General features: G+C 37.6%; 1 protein-coding gene across 1 annotated transcript in view; it reads left to right on the top strand.

Moving 5' to 3' along the window:
• The window catches only part of SLC2A13 (solute carrier family 2 member 13), a 362,649-nt gene that overhangs the window by 48,210 nt on the left and 298,267 nt on the right, over positions 1-16,172 (top strand). Inside the window, exon 2 of the mRNA XM_078075885.1 lies at positions 5,214-5,373. Coding sequence (XP_077932011.1) covers positions 5,214-5,373 — 160 coding nt within the window. The remainder of the gene's footprint in view (positions 1-5,213; positions 5,374-16,172) is intronic.

Genomic DNA, 16,172 nt, shown 5'->3' with positions numbered 1-16,172 from the left:
GAGATTAGGGGACCTGAATCTGTGAGACTCACTTTGACATTAACCTGCTTATGTGACTTCCTGAAAATCTCTTCTTGTCGGTCTTTGATGCTAGGTTTCTTTACCTTTTCTTGGGGGATAATGAATGATCTCTGTCCTGCCTACCAACTGATAAGGTGACCTTACATAATAATATAAAATGGTAACATAAAAAAGACTTTAGAAAATAACATGGCATTCAGGTGTAAGGTGGATGCTTACTGGATGCTCCTTCTTACCTTCTTCCTCCAACAGTTCCATAAATACTGGAATTTTTCAGGACTAAGTTCTAGGCATTCTTCTCCTCTTCCATTTCTGGGTGATCTCATCCATTCCCATGGTTTCCTTTTCGTGCACCATCCACACAGAACTGTCTTCTGAGCTTCAGATATTTGTGTAACTTCCAAACCCCACTGGACCCAGTCTCATTTTGAAGTTGCTTTTAAATATATATAGTCTAGCAACTAAAAGCAATTGAATAGTAATATTACTCTGTATTTGTGTCTTGAAGAATATAATAGCATGTAGGTTATAACATAGCAATATTTCTTAAAATCTCTGTTGTCTACCCCTTTGCCTTCCCTCCCAATTCAGGCCTCAGTCAGTCCCTTTGTTAAAGACTCCCATTTTTTCCATACCAACCCTGAGGCTCTCATTCACAGCTCTCTCCAGTCTTTTTTCATTTGAACTTTTCCCTGCCAAACCAGATCTTTGGTCCATGTTTTCTTCTCCATCCTTTTTTGCCTAGCATGGTAATGGCTCAAGAACTAGGGTGACAAAGACCAGATTCTCCCTAGGGGATGAGAGAGGAAGGAAAGGTTGGTTATTTTGGCAGAGTTACTGGGTGGGAGAAATGAGGCAAGCTGGGAACACTCACATGTAAATATTCTGTATTCCTGACACACTCAGGGAGTGTTCTACTTGCTCTCTACTTGTGTGTTTCACAGAGCACCTCTGACTCAACCTGGTTAAAACTTGACCCTGTTATCTTCTACCCACACTTGCTTCTCCTCCAGTGTCCTGTATCTTTGTACCAAGTACCCATCATGCTCCTACTTGCTTATTCCGGACATCTGAACATCAATCCTCGAGTTCTTCCTCTCATCCTTCATGTTCCATCCCAATTCCCTTTAGCCTGGATACTAAATACGGATTTCTGGAATCTTTCCATTTTACTCCATCATCTCCTCTGCTGTCACTGTACTTGCTGCTCCCCTGCAATCACTTTTCCATACTCTAAAGAATGACTCTTTAAAAACATGACTCTGGTAGTGTGTTTTCTTCCATTATACTATTTAAAGGCTTCTGAGTACCAAGTCCTTAATATGGCCTCTTGTCTATGTTTCTGGAAATAGTCCCCCTTCTTCAACAGGTTGCATCTCTTTTCGCCTCAAGGCCTTTGTCTAAGCTGGACTGATTGTCTAAAGTGTGTGTCACCTTCCCCACGCTGTCATCAGGCTCTAGCTTACTCATTCACCTGATCTCCGCTTAAATATGACCACCTCATCCAACAACTGTCTGACTCGTCAAGCTGGGCCAGTCCCTTTGCCACGAGCTCGTGTTCTTCACACTTCCCCTTTGGTGAGACCCATCACATTTGACATCTGATTACTTGTTCAAGCACATTTTGGCTGACACTAAGCTCCATGAGGACAGAGGACATGTCTCTCCTACAGCACTGTGTCCCCAGTGCTTAGCACAGTGCCCAGCTCAGCTCAAGTATGCGATGAACACTCACTGATTAATGGATACTGCTTTCATGATTTGGGCTCTGTCTGCCTCTCTCCACACATACGCTGCTTCACATTTATTGTTTACCTCTGAGAAAATCCCGTATTATTTCATATTTCCTTAAGGCCATGCTCTTCTCTGTAGAATTGTTCCCCGCCCCCCGAACTAGCATCTAATCATGTCAGTGTGCGGCAGTTGTCCGCATCACAAGATGGAACCCAGTGTGTAGCTGTACTGTGACCCTTACCATGGTGTTTTGAAATTATTTATTTGATTGCCTCTTTATGTGAGCAGGGCTTGTGTATAGCTTCTCTTATAATAGAGACCCTATTTTGTTCACTTATATTCGTCCTGATAATGCCGGCACCTAACACAAGTCAAACTGAATCAAAAAAATTAAATTGCCTCATAACTAGAAGTATAGTAATCCTAGAAATAATCGCTAACATTGACTACTTTCCATATGCTAAGCACAATTTTAAGGGCTTTTACTCTATGAACTCAGTGAATCTCAACTCCTATGAAAGAGTTACCTTTATTCTTCCCATTATATAGGTGAGCTGGAGACCCAAAAAGGTTAATTTGTCCAGACTTAACCAGCTGGGGAGTGGCAAGGCTGGAATTTAAAGCCGCTGTTCCAGAGCCTACCCTCATCTGTGCTGGCCAGTCAGTAGAGTCTAGAACTTTCAAAATTGGGTTCTGGAATCTCTCTGTCTGGGCCAAATTCTGGTTCCTCCACTTATCATCATCTGACCTGGGGTAAGGTCCTTCTTTGCAAAATGGGGATAATTATATGTCCTTTATAGGGATGTTGTGAGGATTTAATAAAATAATCAGTCCCTGTGAAATATCAAATGCAGGCAGTTGTAACACTGTTAAGTCCATGTGAGTACTCCTTTAACAGATCTTTTGGGTTTCTTTCCAATTCTAAATCCAATGAGTCTGTCTTTTTATAGTTCCCTCAGTCTTTTCTCTTTGCCATTCCCTGTTACTTTTCAAGGTCCTGGTGTTTATTTTTAATAATTAACCTTTATAAGACCTGCCTGAGGCTATCCCTACATTTCTCTCAGGTAAAATCTATGGGCTTTGTGACAAGCATGTGCTACCTAAAACCACAGTCCTGATTTCCCATGCTTAAATCTGTGGGCTGCGTGCCTGAGTCAAGATGTCTGGCTAAAGAGAGCAACCGAATTCCTGTTACAGCCAGACAAGCAGGAAGAGAAATCCAGACAATTACTGTTGTCTGACTTTTGGAATCTTATTGAGATGTTCTAATTGTAAAAGAACTAAAAAGAATATACAATTAATTTGTCAACATTTGCATCAAATGTTTCCTCTTTCCAGGTTAGATGAAAGCCAATTTAGTATGATGTGTTCTCTTAAATTGATTAGCAGTCAGATGGAAACTTCCAGCTGTTTAGGTGATGATTTAATTGTAAAGACTCTTCATACTTTGTCTGCTAACATGTGCTTATTTTACGAAACTCATAAAATCTTGATTCTTTTCATGTATATTTATATATACCGATAGGCACTACAGCAGATAATACTTGGGGAAACTACAGAGTGTATAGTTCTGAGATTTAATGGTCTGACTTGTGTGCAGTTATTACTAGTAGTTATTCAATAGTACAGAAGCAGATATATATTAAATTAATCTCATCTGTCCATGTATTTGCTTGGTTCAAAGATGGAACCAAGTAAATAAAAATATGGCAAAACATGTCTAAAACAGGTGAAATTGGGGACAGTTTTGACATCAGGAGGGAATTTAGCTCACAGAGTAAATACCATGAATACCAAATACCAAAACGCTTAGTGTAGAGGTGGGCATCTCCGAGTGCCTAATAAAGAGGGAAATAAAAGACCGCTGTGTGATTTATAGTGCCCATAAACACAGAGAGGGAGCACAACTGTTGTAGTTACCGAGACTATAGACAAATATCTCCTGTTATCTGCAATGTGGTAAATAGCACCGTCAGCAGCCCTTGTTCAGAAAATACAGCAACAGGTATCTTGGTGCTGCTACTTTCAATATAGGCTATTTTTTGGCATTATAATGATTAACTCATTAAAAGCAGTTCTCCTTGGTATCTTACATAACCCATTGATGTTCTGGCTTAATGTAGAGATCAATTTATAGTATCTACAGGTAGAAGAAGATTACATTTTCTTAGATAATCCTGCTTGATTTTTTTTTTCCACTTAGCTTTTGACAAGTATTGATTAGATATTAGTTTTAGATTACATAATAAGACACACCTGGAAATTTTAAGTACCACTGAGAAGTGAGCTAGATATGGCCAAGAGGATCAAAATTTTCTTTTAAGAAATAATTTTGGATTAGCCTAAAGTTGTGGACTATAATAGAACTGTAGTTTTTTAAATACATGGTGAACATCAGGAGTGCTTGGAGGATTTTTATTTTTTATTTTTTTAATTTTTTTTTTAAAGATTTTATTTATTTGACAGGGAGAGAGAGAGAGAGAGCACAAGCAGGGGGAGCTGCAGAGGGAGAGGGAGAAGCAGGCTCTCAGCTGAGCAGGGAGCCCAATGCGGGGCTCGATCCCAGGACCCTGGGATCATGACCTGAGCTGAAGGCAGACTCTTAACAGACTGAGCCACCGAGGCACCCCGCTTGGAGGATTTTTAAAAGACCGACCCATCTCCCATCTCTAGTTTTCTATTTAGTAGGTCTGGGGTGGGTAAGGTGAGAGCATCCTTATTTAAAAAAAAAAAAAAAAAAAAAAGGCTACGTAAGTGATTTAGTGATCAGTGAAGTTCTGGAACTACATAGGTTATGCTGCATTAATTTCAGATAGAAACAGATTTTAAGCAGGTAAAATCAAATATACCTTAGCCATAAAACCATCTATTTTGTGGTTAAGATCATCTGTTCTTAAGGACTCTAAATTACCAAAGTATTGTCCATTGTAAGCTATTTCAGAAATCTCTACCTAGCCAGTCGAATAGGGTGACTTGCGGTATGGATTTTTTATTAGTAAGCCAATTAAGAGTTTTGGTGTATCTGCTAGAAATGATGACTTTTTGAGTAGTTAATATGCTCCTAGGATAATTTTTATTCTCATCATTGTCTGATTACATTTCCATATAGACTAAATATTTTGATAATTATATCCTATCTAGAGAGCATTTTCTTATTTTTAGTCCACAAAAATTATAAAACATGCTTTATATACATTCTGAAGTTATCTGAGAACTCTAAAGGTAGTTTCATTTGTAGGCTTTCAAGTGATAATCTGAAAATGGGTATCTCCACATTATGTCTTGACTTATCTGCAGTAGTCACTAGTTATAAACAGAATCTTTAAGTATCTGGTAAACTTTAAAGTAGAAAACCAGGGGTGTGTCTCTGTGTCTTTGTCTAGCTAGCATCAGTATTTATAACAACAAAGAAATGGTGAGTAAGGGCCTTCTGTTGACTTTTCCTTGTTTCTTCACAGGCATTGCTTCCATGACAGTGCCCGTGTACATTGCAGAGGTCTCCCCGCCCAACTTGAGAGGTCGATTAGTCACCATCAATACCCTCTTCATCACCGGAGGCCAGTTCTTTGCGAGTGTTGTGGATGGAGCCTTCAGTTATCTCCAAAAGGATGGATGGAGGTCTGTAAATTGTTCTTAGGTTTAATTTTCAAATCATGATTTTAGGGGATGGGAGAAACATTGAGAAGTGATAGGAAGAATGTAACTGGGTATTTTGAATCATTATAACTAATTTATAAGTGGGTGGCACTCAGCAAAATTGAAAGTGGATAAGAAGCTGATATTTAATGATAGACAAGGAACCTACCATTATGAATTGATATTTACAGGCTTTTAGCATTTAGGTGACATTTCTCATACTCTGTGTAATCTTTTGCAATATTTGTTTAAAAATGAATGCGGCAATAAATATGTATGGAGTTCTTGAATTGTATCAGTGATTGACAAGGTGTTTATGAACTGCAGATATAATTAACATCCTTTCTGGGTTTAAGAGGTTACATTCTGACCTGAGTGAAAGAAAACGCACTCTTTAAAGGTATAGATTAAGCTGTATAAAAATATATTGTTATATATGTATATATAAATTTAAAATACACAAATTGTTCCTTGATCACTATTTGCCTTATTCTGAATCAAAAGAGATGAGAAAAATGTTTTTAAAATGCTTTGAAATATTTTCAAACTAAGTATTATAGAAACAAACTAATCTTATATTAGAGCTTAAAACTATAATAGGCTCTGGATTTTGATATCATACTTTATAGTAATCAAAACAATAGATTCATGTAACTTCAGGGAAATTTTGTCAAAAGTGCAGCAGATTACACAGTATTCTCTTACTCTCTTGCCACCATGTATTACAACAGATGTTTATTGAATATCTCCTCTGTATGGGTGTTGGAGATACAATATTGAACAAGACAGGCTCTAGTACTTATACGCAGGGTGCTTACAGGGTAATTCTTAACAGCTGAAGAAAAAAGGGTTTGATATGATATGGATGTAGGGAATTAAGCTTCTCTGTGAACAGCACCATAAATCATGTGCCTTGATGAGCCATTAAAGGCTGAGACTGATGAAGTTTTACTAAAAGTTATGTGAGAAAACTTAATGATGCCAATTAGGGCTATACCTGTGTCAGGACCATTAAAGAGAGGACACAATTCTTAAAGCATTAGGTTCTTCCTGCAGATGTTGCTAAACCACTTTTGCCTTTGAAGGAATGAATCTCTGCCAAAGTGAGAAATTACTAGAGAAATGAAGAAACTGGACATTTCATCTTTCTTTTTCCACTTTGTAGATGAATAACTTACCAGCTAAACTGGTATAAGTTTTTCTTAGAAACTCACTGGAAGTCAATTTTTCAACCCCACGTCTTTAAGTAGATCTAAAACATTTATTTACATTAAGTTAAAATTTTAGGGGTACTTGGGTGGCTCAGTTGGTTAAGTGTCCGACTCTTGGTTTCTGCTCAGGTCATGATCGATCTCAGGGTCATGAGATCTAGCCCCACGTTGGGCTCTGTGCTTATTAGTACGGGAGTCTGCTTGGGACTCACTCTTCCTCTCTCTCTGCCCCTCCCTCCTGTACTCTTTCTAAAATAAATAAATCATTTCAAAAAATTTTATTAATGTAAATAACATATATATGCTTTTATTAAAAATATTTTTAGGAGCACCTGGGTGGCTCAGTCAGTTAAGCATCTGACCCTTGATTTCAGCTCAGGTCATTATCTCAGAGTCGTGAGATTGAGCCCCTTGTTGGGCTCCATGCTGAGCGTGGGGCCTGATTATGATTCTCTCTGACTCTGCATCCCCCCACCCCTGCTCATGCATGTGCATGAGCGCTCTCTAAAAAAAAAAAAAAATTGTTTTTAAATGAAAAGAAAGTGCATTAGCCATGTTTTTTACTTAAGTATAGCAATTTAGATATCTTTTCTCAGCACTGGTTAGGAAAGAGAGACAGATCATACAGTATTGAAGATAATTTATGAATGTGTGGTGTCCCTGTGTAGAAGTGGAGACCTTAGAACACTTTTCAGAGGCGTGGTGACACAGTTATAGACAGACCTGGATTCACATCTGTTTTCTACCTCTCATAAGCTATAGACCTTGAACAAGTTACTTAGCTCCCTGAACTTCACTCCTGTAATTGTAAAAAATGGGATCAAAAGTACTTGTTAAGATTATTGTAGGATCGGGCGCCTGGGTGGCTCAGTTGGTTAAGCGACTGCCTTCGGCTCAGGTCATGATCCTGGAGTCCCTGGATCGAGTCCCGCATCGGGCTCCCTGCTCGGCAGGGAGTCTGCTTCTCCCTCTGACCCTCCCCCCTCTCATGTGCTTGCTCTCTCATTCTCTCTCTCTCAAATAAATAAAAAAAAAAAAAAAAAAAAAAAAATCTTTAAATAAAAAAAAAAAAAAAAAAAGATTATTGTAGGATCTAAATTATTATATATAAAGTATTCAGCCCACTGTTTGGCATATGGCAGATGATCAGTAAACAATGAATCACATTATTATTTACTATTCTGATGAATGATTGCAGGATGGATACTATTATAGTTAAGTTTTGTAAGTGAGGTTGAAGGAAAACACATACTATGGCTTCTGTTTTCTTTATTGGTACAGATGAGGCTTGGAGGTGATAGGGAAGAGGCCTACAGAAAATAAATGTTAAATGCTTATAGCTGCCCTAGAAAATATAAGAAAGAAAAGACTAGAGACAAAAATGATTTTCCAAATAACCATGGGACCCCAGCTCAAGTTGGAGACATATATTTGCAGTAAAGCCGAATAGCATGCCTGTGTATGTTTTTCCCACAATACTAGACTGAAGGGTGAAAAAATAAAATATAAGAGGATGGGAAAACTAACTTGGGCTGGTAGTCAGCCAAATGCATTAACATACCAGATCACTTGGAACTCACTTATTGTTTGCATGAATACGCATTCACTTATGTCCACATGCAAATAAGTTTCCCTTTTTTAACTGGTGAATTTTCAGTGTGTTATTCTCTTCCAGTATCTGGTATCCTTAGCAGTGTGTTTAACTTCTCGGACTCCTGGGCTAATAGGAATGTGGTTACAAGCAAATAAAGGTTGAAGTACTACCTTAACATCAACTTTAGAACTGTCAGCAATTATAACTTATTTAAAATTATTAACAAGAAATAATTCATTTTTGTGGCAGTATATTTCAGAAATCCTAATTAAAATGTGGGTGTAAATGTTATACAGAATTTTTTCATACTCATATTTTTGCATATTATAAAGGAAGGTGTCCCCTATCTTCCAAGAGTTTTGACATTTTTAAAAATTTTTTTATTTTTTATTTTTTTAAAGATTTTATTTATTTTTTGACAGACAGCAAGAGAGGGAACACAAGCAGGGGGAATGGGAGAGGGAGAAGCAGGCTTCCCACGGAGCAGGGAGCCTGATGTGGGGCTCAATCCCAGGACCCTGGGATCATGACCTGAGCTGAAGGCAGTCACCTAACCAACTGAGCCACCCAGGCGCCCCCAAGAGTTTTGACATTTTAACATTATTTCTTTATTTCCCTTTTTGACTTTCATTGCCTCTGGACCTCTCTAGTTCAAGTTACCAAACATTTGGTGTTATTACTATATAACCAGTGTCCCAGATTTTACTAGCTTACATTGGAGTGATGAACAATTTTAGAGTCTGTTAGCAAGTACTATTTGATCCTAACCAAAATCTTGAGACACTGGTGGAACTGATATATTCACAATTTGCAGATTAAAAAAATGCTAAGAGAAGTTAAAGATTTGGTTGAGGACACATGGCTGTTACATAGAAGAGTTTAGAGCCAGTTCTTCTTACTTGAAATCTAACTACTTTCTTCCTCATTCTACTTCCAATAGTTTATAATTTAAAATGTAGTTATTGAAAATTCTTACAATAGTGATCAGATGAAGACTTATAGAAGATGAAACTGATTAATCAGACAGAAAAACTTATTAGCCTTTGATGTTCTTGAAAAACGAACTCCTCTTTTGTGCCAAAGGGGTCAAAGCTACTGTTCTCTTATTTGGATATCCTAGAAATAAATTGTTTTCTGCTGAACAACTAGAAGATTAGTTGTTTTAGAAAAAAGAATTGCCAGTAGAAAATTGAACCTTGGTATTTGTCTAGCACTCTTGCGTTATTATACATTCTTTGCTGGGAAAAATGTCATCCGGCTTCATGAGGAAAGAGGAATAAGGACTTTGAAGAGATCATTAATGATTAGAATTTTGTAAAAACAACTTTATTGTGATATAATTCACATACCATTCAGTTTACCCATTTAAGATGTATAATTCAGTGGCTTTTAGTACATTCGCAGAGCTGTGCAGCCATCAGTGCAATCAAATTTAGAATATTTTCATTACCCCAGAGGGAAACTTTGTGCTCCTTAGTTGTCACCCCCCCCAGCCTTCCAGCTCCTGCCAGGTCAAGGCAATCATTAATCTACTTCTTGTCTCTGTAGATTTGCCTATTCTGGATATTTCATGTAACATTATGTGGTCCCTTGTTGACTGGCTTCTTTCACTGACCATTTTTTCAAGGTTCATTCATATTGTAGACTGTGTAAGTATTTCATTTCTTTTTATTCGCAAATAATGTGGATATACCACATTCCATTTATCCATTTATCAGTTGATGGACATTTCCACTTTTTGACTATTACAAATAATGGTGCTATGAACATTTCTGTACAGCTTTCAGGGTGGACATGTTTTCAGTTCTCTTGGGTATACACCTTGGAGTGGAACTGCTGGGTCATGTGGTAACTACGTTTAGCCTTTCGAGGAACTGGCAGACTGTTCTCCAAAGTACTGCACTATTTTATATTCCCACTTAGCAGTGCATGAGAATTCCAGGTTTTCTGCATCCTAGTAAACATTTATTATCTGTCTTTTTGATTATCATCATCTTAGGTGGGTGTGAAGTGGCATCTCATTGTGGTTTTGATTTGCATTTCCCTGATGACTCATGATGTTGAGAAAGATTTTATTTTTACCTAACATATTACAGTGCTTACAAAGATGGCAGAGGTATTTTAGTAGTTGGTATTAATGATATAAAGTTTTATCACTGCCTTTTTCTGTGCTGATAGTTTTTAGTCTTGCTTATTTGAACATAGATTCACTCACTACACTTCAAGCAAATGAAGGTTTCCTTTTTTTCACTGCCAAATTAAAGCCTGGCATGTCGCAGGCCCTCAGTAAATATATATAATAGAGTAAATTTCACAGCTTCCACTGTGAAGGTATAAAACACTTACCTGGGCATGCCACTGCTTAAATGTTTCACAGCCTCTCCATTTCCCAGAGGAAATAAAAAATCAGGCTCTTATCCTGGTTTGTGGTGTCTTCCATTATCCAATCTGTGCCTGCTTTTCTCGATTGTTTTTAACTTCTCAGTGCCTCCCTCCCTCTTCCTTTATATCACAGCCATGCCTGTATACCTGATACACCACTTGCATCTTGCTTTTTCATGTTTTTAGGTTTTTTCCATCTGCTTACTTTACCTATAATGCTTTCCTACCCTGTCCTGCTTTACTGGTCCACTTGCTGTTCCTCCTTTAAATCTCTGCTTTGTATATCATGTGAAGCTGTTTCTGCCCCCTTGTCCTTTCATAAGACTTTGTACATAGCTTCACTGTTTTATACGCTTATTATTTTGAACTGGTTACTTTTTTGTCTGTCTCCTAATTCACTTTGGAACTCCTGAGTGTCATTGACTTTGTACTCGTTTTTAGATCTAGGGAAGAGCCTGGAACATAGAAAATGCTCAGTTAATGTTTATTGAACTGAGCTGAATTGTTTCAGCTCTAGGGAAGGCACTCTTAACTAAAGTGAAAAGGTATTGATTTTTAAACCAAAATACCAATTCATTAATGTATATTGAGGAATACATTTACTTCATAGATGGCTGGAAAACTAAATTATTAATCATAAGTGTTTCTTATTAAGGATAAAAATCAGAGAATGAAAATTAGTTTCTGAGCCCTTATAGCTTTCCATCCTTCAAAATAATATGCCTCTCTGGCTCCAGAACACTTTTGTTCTTCTTTTTTGGACAGAGCTGGTTTTCAAATGAGTATTCCTCTATTGATGATTACATAAACCACCATGTGACTTATAATAAGACTGGTATATCTATAGAGGGGCTAAATTATTCTCTTTTATGTTGATTTTTGTTCATTTTATTCTCAGATTTAATTTTTTAAAATTAGAGTTATCTCACTAGCCCATGCACAACCATTTGGTAAGTGTCTGAGTGTGCTAGGTATTTTCACATTTTTCATCATTTACATCATGCTTTTTTTGTGTGCTAAGGAAGCAGAGATTGAGGAAATGTAAGTGTTGAATGAGAAGCACAGAGTATTAGTGTTAATAACATCTGTATGGGAGATTTTTCTGGGATATCTTCAGGCTAATTCATGGATGGTGTGAGACTTTTGCTGAGTTATTTGAAGAATTGGTGGACAGAGGTGGAAATGGGGGCAGAATATAGGCTAGGTGAGGGCAGGATCGGGAGGCTTGAAACTGGGGTAATGAAGCGAATGAGATACGGGAGCCAGATTCTAGAAGTCTGTAAATTCTAGGCTTCGAGGTTTTGAACTTCTATCTACAGGCAAAGGGAAACTATTTTAGAGCAGAACATGCTATAAAGTAAGTCAAAGATTAATATGAGCGTGATGCCCAGAATTTATTGGAACTCTTGGCTCCTGGATGGTTGCAGAGAACATATTTGTGAGGCTGTCACCAGAATAGAGGTGTGAGGTAGTGAGGTGTGTTGCTCTTGGAGACACCAGTTAGTATAGGAATCATTCAGTCATTCAAGAAAAACTTGCTGGGGGGCACCTTCTTTACACTATGTTGTGCATGCTACTAGAGATAGATGAATAAGAAGTGTACCTGTTCTCAGGCACCTCACGGACTAATGGGGAGACTTTTTCATTAGCCTCTTAATTAAATGACGGATAGTGTTCTGAGAGCTCTTAGGCTGTGTGAATAACTTAGCTTTATGCTGGAAAGATACTTGAGCTGAGTCTTTATGAATAAGAGAGTTCTAGACATCGTGAGGGAGAAGGAAATTCTAGGTGGAATATAACTTTCAAAAGCCCGGTAAGTAGTGTGAAAGGGCCAGTCATATGTGGGCAATAGTGAGAAGTTTTAAAGCAGCTAGCTGGAGGGCTATGATGACAGTCTGGGAGTTTGAAGGTAGAAAGGTAGTCTTCAGTGGGTATGAATAGAACTTTAAATCCCTTGCACTCTCTTTAGTAGTACTTTGAATCAAGTTTATTGAAAGTACAGGTGATTATTTTTAAAATAATCACTTTGGGATGAAAAATGAGTGAGTCTCTCTCCCCGCTAATATTTTACAATTTAAAAAATCGTGTCGATAAGATGCTTTTGAGAATGATATTTCAAAAAGGTGATATTTCTAAACACATTTATGCTGGGGAAAGTGTTCTTACAATTTAGTGCTCAGAGATCAGTGGTGTTTGGCTCCATACAAAATACAGAGTATAAAGCGGTCTTAAAAATCTAACTGTGCAGTGGCCGCTTTAAGAAAGATGGATTTGGCTAACAGCTTGATTACAAGTTAATATCTTAATGCTGAAGATACTTGTAATTTCATTGTTGACAGAATTAGGATATGAGACTCTTTATCATAAAGATATCGATAGTGTTGTGGGAGGAATAGGTTGAAGACTTGCTTTCACAGCACATAAATTAATTTATCTGAGCTCTAATATCTTTATGTAGCTAATGCTTCAGCAGTTCTACAGTGTAATTAGGATCAGACGAGTTAATGGCTGTGAACATATGTACAAACTCTTAAATACTACTAGATACTCTTTGCTGTCATCTGCAGAAAGTCTTAGGTTGATTTTCTATCTTGTATCTAACACTGGCAATAAAAATTTCCCTCACATTCAATCATCTGATTTTTTTTCCAGGTAAACAGTAAATATAGTTTGCTAATGAGAATGCTTTGTATAAGACTAATCTCTCCTGAAGATGACTATTATAAACCACAGACAGAATTTTAAAAACTGTTTAGGACACTGGAAAACTCCAGCTCCAAGAATAGGTTGAAACTGAAGGGGATTTGATTCTTTTTTTTTTGAAGATTTTATTTGGGACACCTGGGTGGCTCAGTCGTTAAGTGTTTGCCTTCAGCTCAGGTCATGATCTCAGGGTCCTGGGATCGAGCCCCGCATCGGGCTCCCTGCTCAGCGGGGAGCCTGCTTCTCCCTCTCCCGCTCCCCCTGCTTGTGTACTCTCTCCTGCTGTGTCTCTCTCTGTCAAATAAATACATAAAATCTTTTTAAAAAGATAAATAAAAAAGATTTTATTTATTAGAGAGAGAGGGAGAGAGAGAGGTGGAGAGAGAGAGGTGGAGAGAGAGAACGTGCACAGAGGGAGAGGGAGAAGCAGGCTTCCCGCTGATCAGAGAGCACAATGCGGGGCTCAATCCCAGGACCCTGAGATCATGACCTAAGCCGAAGGCAGATGCTTAACCAACTGAGCCACGCAGGTGCCCCAGGGGATTTGATTCTTGAATGGCTCATGGTGAGTCTACATTTATGGCTTTTTACTTCAGGCAGCCCTCAATCCATAATGGACAGCTAGAACTTAAGTAGAAAACTACCGTTTTATTGGCTTACAGTCTCAGTGGCTAGAGTTTGGGGCGGTCAGAGTGGGGTGGAATTTGAGGGTGGAATTCCAGGAAAAGAATGATCCATAGAGGAGGAAGCCCTCCAGATCTGAATATTAATTTGCCGCAAATGTTTTATTGACCTCAGAACTCTGAATATATAGTAGAGATTCCACGGAGCCTGTGGAAGACAAGTTACAAGTTGATAAAAGCTGGGAGAGATTTTATTTCCTGCCTGTATGAGGAGTGCCATATTTGGAGTTTGAAACTTGAGATTACAGCTCAAGCTTTCCATTAGAACTACGGAAGGACTGGGCCTTAGAAGTAAAGACTTTGTTGCATGATTAAGGGTTTGCCCTAAGACCAAAACTAAATCAGATTCACACTAACCAAGTATAAAACCGAGCCTCCACAAACTCAAGGGGGCTGAGAGGAAAAAGTCTACGTCATTCAGAAGGAGAGAATAAAATCTAGAGTCTCTACAGTTTGTCATTCACGATACTCAGAACACAAAAAATTATTAGACATGTGAATAAACAGAACTTACGACACGTAACTAAAAGAAAAACTGGACAATATAGACAGTCCTCAAGATAACTCAGATGTTGAAATTAGCAGAAAAGGACTTTAAAGCAGATGTTATTAAGGTGTTGAAGGACTTAGCAAACAAAGATAGTCATACTGAGTGACCAAATGGTGAATCTTTGCAAAGAAATGCAACCTGTAAGAAATAAAACTGAGACGAACCATGAGAGACTATGGACTCTGAGAAACAAACTGAGCGTTCTAGAGGGGAGGGGATGGGGGGATGGGTTGCCCTGGTGATGGGTATTAAAGAGGGCACATACTGAATGGAGCATTGCGTGTTATACGCGAACAATGAATCATGGAACACTACATCAAAAACTAATGATGTAATGTATGGTCATTAACATAACATAATAAAAAAAGTGGAAAAAAAAAAACAAATAGAAATTTTAAGTAGTGTAAGTGCAATCTCTGAAATTATAAATTAACATCTAAAAAATTCATTGGGTGGACTTAACAGCAAGTTGAAGATGACAGAAGATAGGACCTGGAAACTTGAAGGCAGATCCATGGCTACCACCTAATCTGAAAAAGAGAAAATAATAAAGTTGAAAAAGAGGCCTCGGTGACCAAAGACACAATGTCGAATATTCTTATATACCTCTAATTAATACTAAGTAGTCTAATATACATGTAATTGAAATCCAAGAAAGAGAGAATGGGGGGAAAATATGTTAAAAAAAAATAATAATGGCTGCAAACTTCCAAAATGTGATGAAAACACTAAGTATTGATTCCAGAATACAGTGAATCCCAAGTAGGATAAATATAAAGAGTATACGCAGGCGTATCATAATCAAATGGTTGAAAACAGAAGATACATACAGAGAAAGTTAGGATCCAAAAAGAAAAAAGACATGTTACATGAAGAGGAGCAGCAAGACAAATGATGGCTGACTTTCCATCAGGAACAATGTGGGGTCTGGAGACAATGTCCAGTTGACCCTTGAACAACATGGGTTTGAACTGCATGGGTCCACGTAACAGATTTTTTCAACAAATACAATATAGTACTGTAAATGGATTTTCTCTTATCATTTTCTTAGTAACATTTTCTTTAGCTTTTTTAGGAATACAGTACATAATACAACTCACATACAAAATATGTGTTAATCGAATGTTACTGGTAAGGCTTCCAGTCAACAGTAATCTATTAGTAGTTAAGTTTTTAAGGGAGTCAGAAGTTATATTTGGATTTTTGACTGCCCAGGATGAGTGCCCCTCACTCCCATGTTGCTCAAGGGTCAACTGTACTGAAAGAAAAATGTCAATCCAGTAGGAGAATATCCTTCAAAAATATAGGTAAAATAAAAACACTTTCAGGTAAAGTAAAATTAAGAGAATCTCACCACCAGACCTGCATTGTAAGAAATGCTAAGGGAAATTCTTCAGACTGAGGGAAATGACCCTTGATGAAAGCCCATCTACAGTAAGGAAGAAGAGCACCAGCTATCATAAATAGGAGGCTAAATATAAAGGACTTTATTTTTTTTTTTCAATTTTTTCAAAAGACATATGACTTTACATTTAAATGTAATGTACTTAGCTATAAAATATATGACAATAGTAAAAACGTTAGAGGAAGTAAAATGGAAATTATCTATGTTTCTCAAGAGTTACAGTTTTATCTCTAAGTAGTAAAGATACATATTT

The sequence above is a fragment of the Halichoerus grypus genome, chromosome 6 (genome assembly GCF_964656455.1).
Source record: "Halichoerus grypus chromosome 6, mHalGry1.hap1.1, whole genome shotgun sequence".
Classification (NCBI taxonomy): domain Eukaryota; kingdom Metazoa; phylum Chordata; class Mammalia; order Carnivora; family Phocidae; genus Halichoerus; species Halichoerus grypus.
The sequence above is the reverse complement of the archived record's forward strand: the minus strand, read 5'-3'. Positions and strand labels throughout refer to the sequence as shown.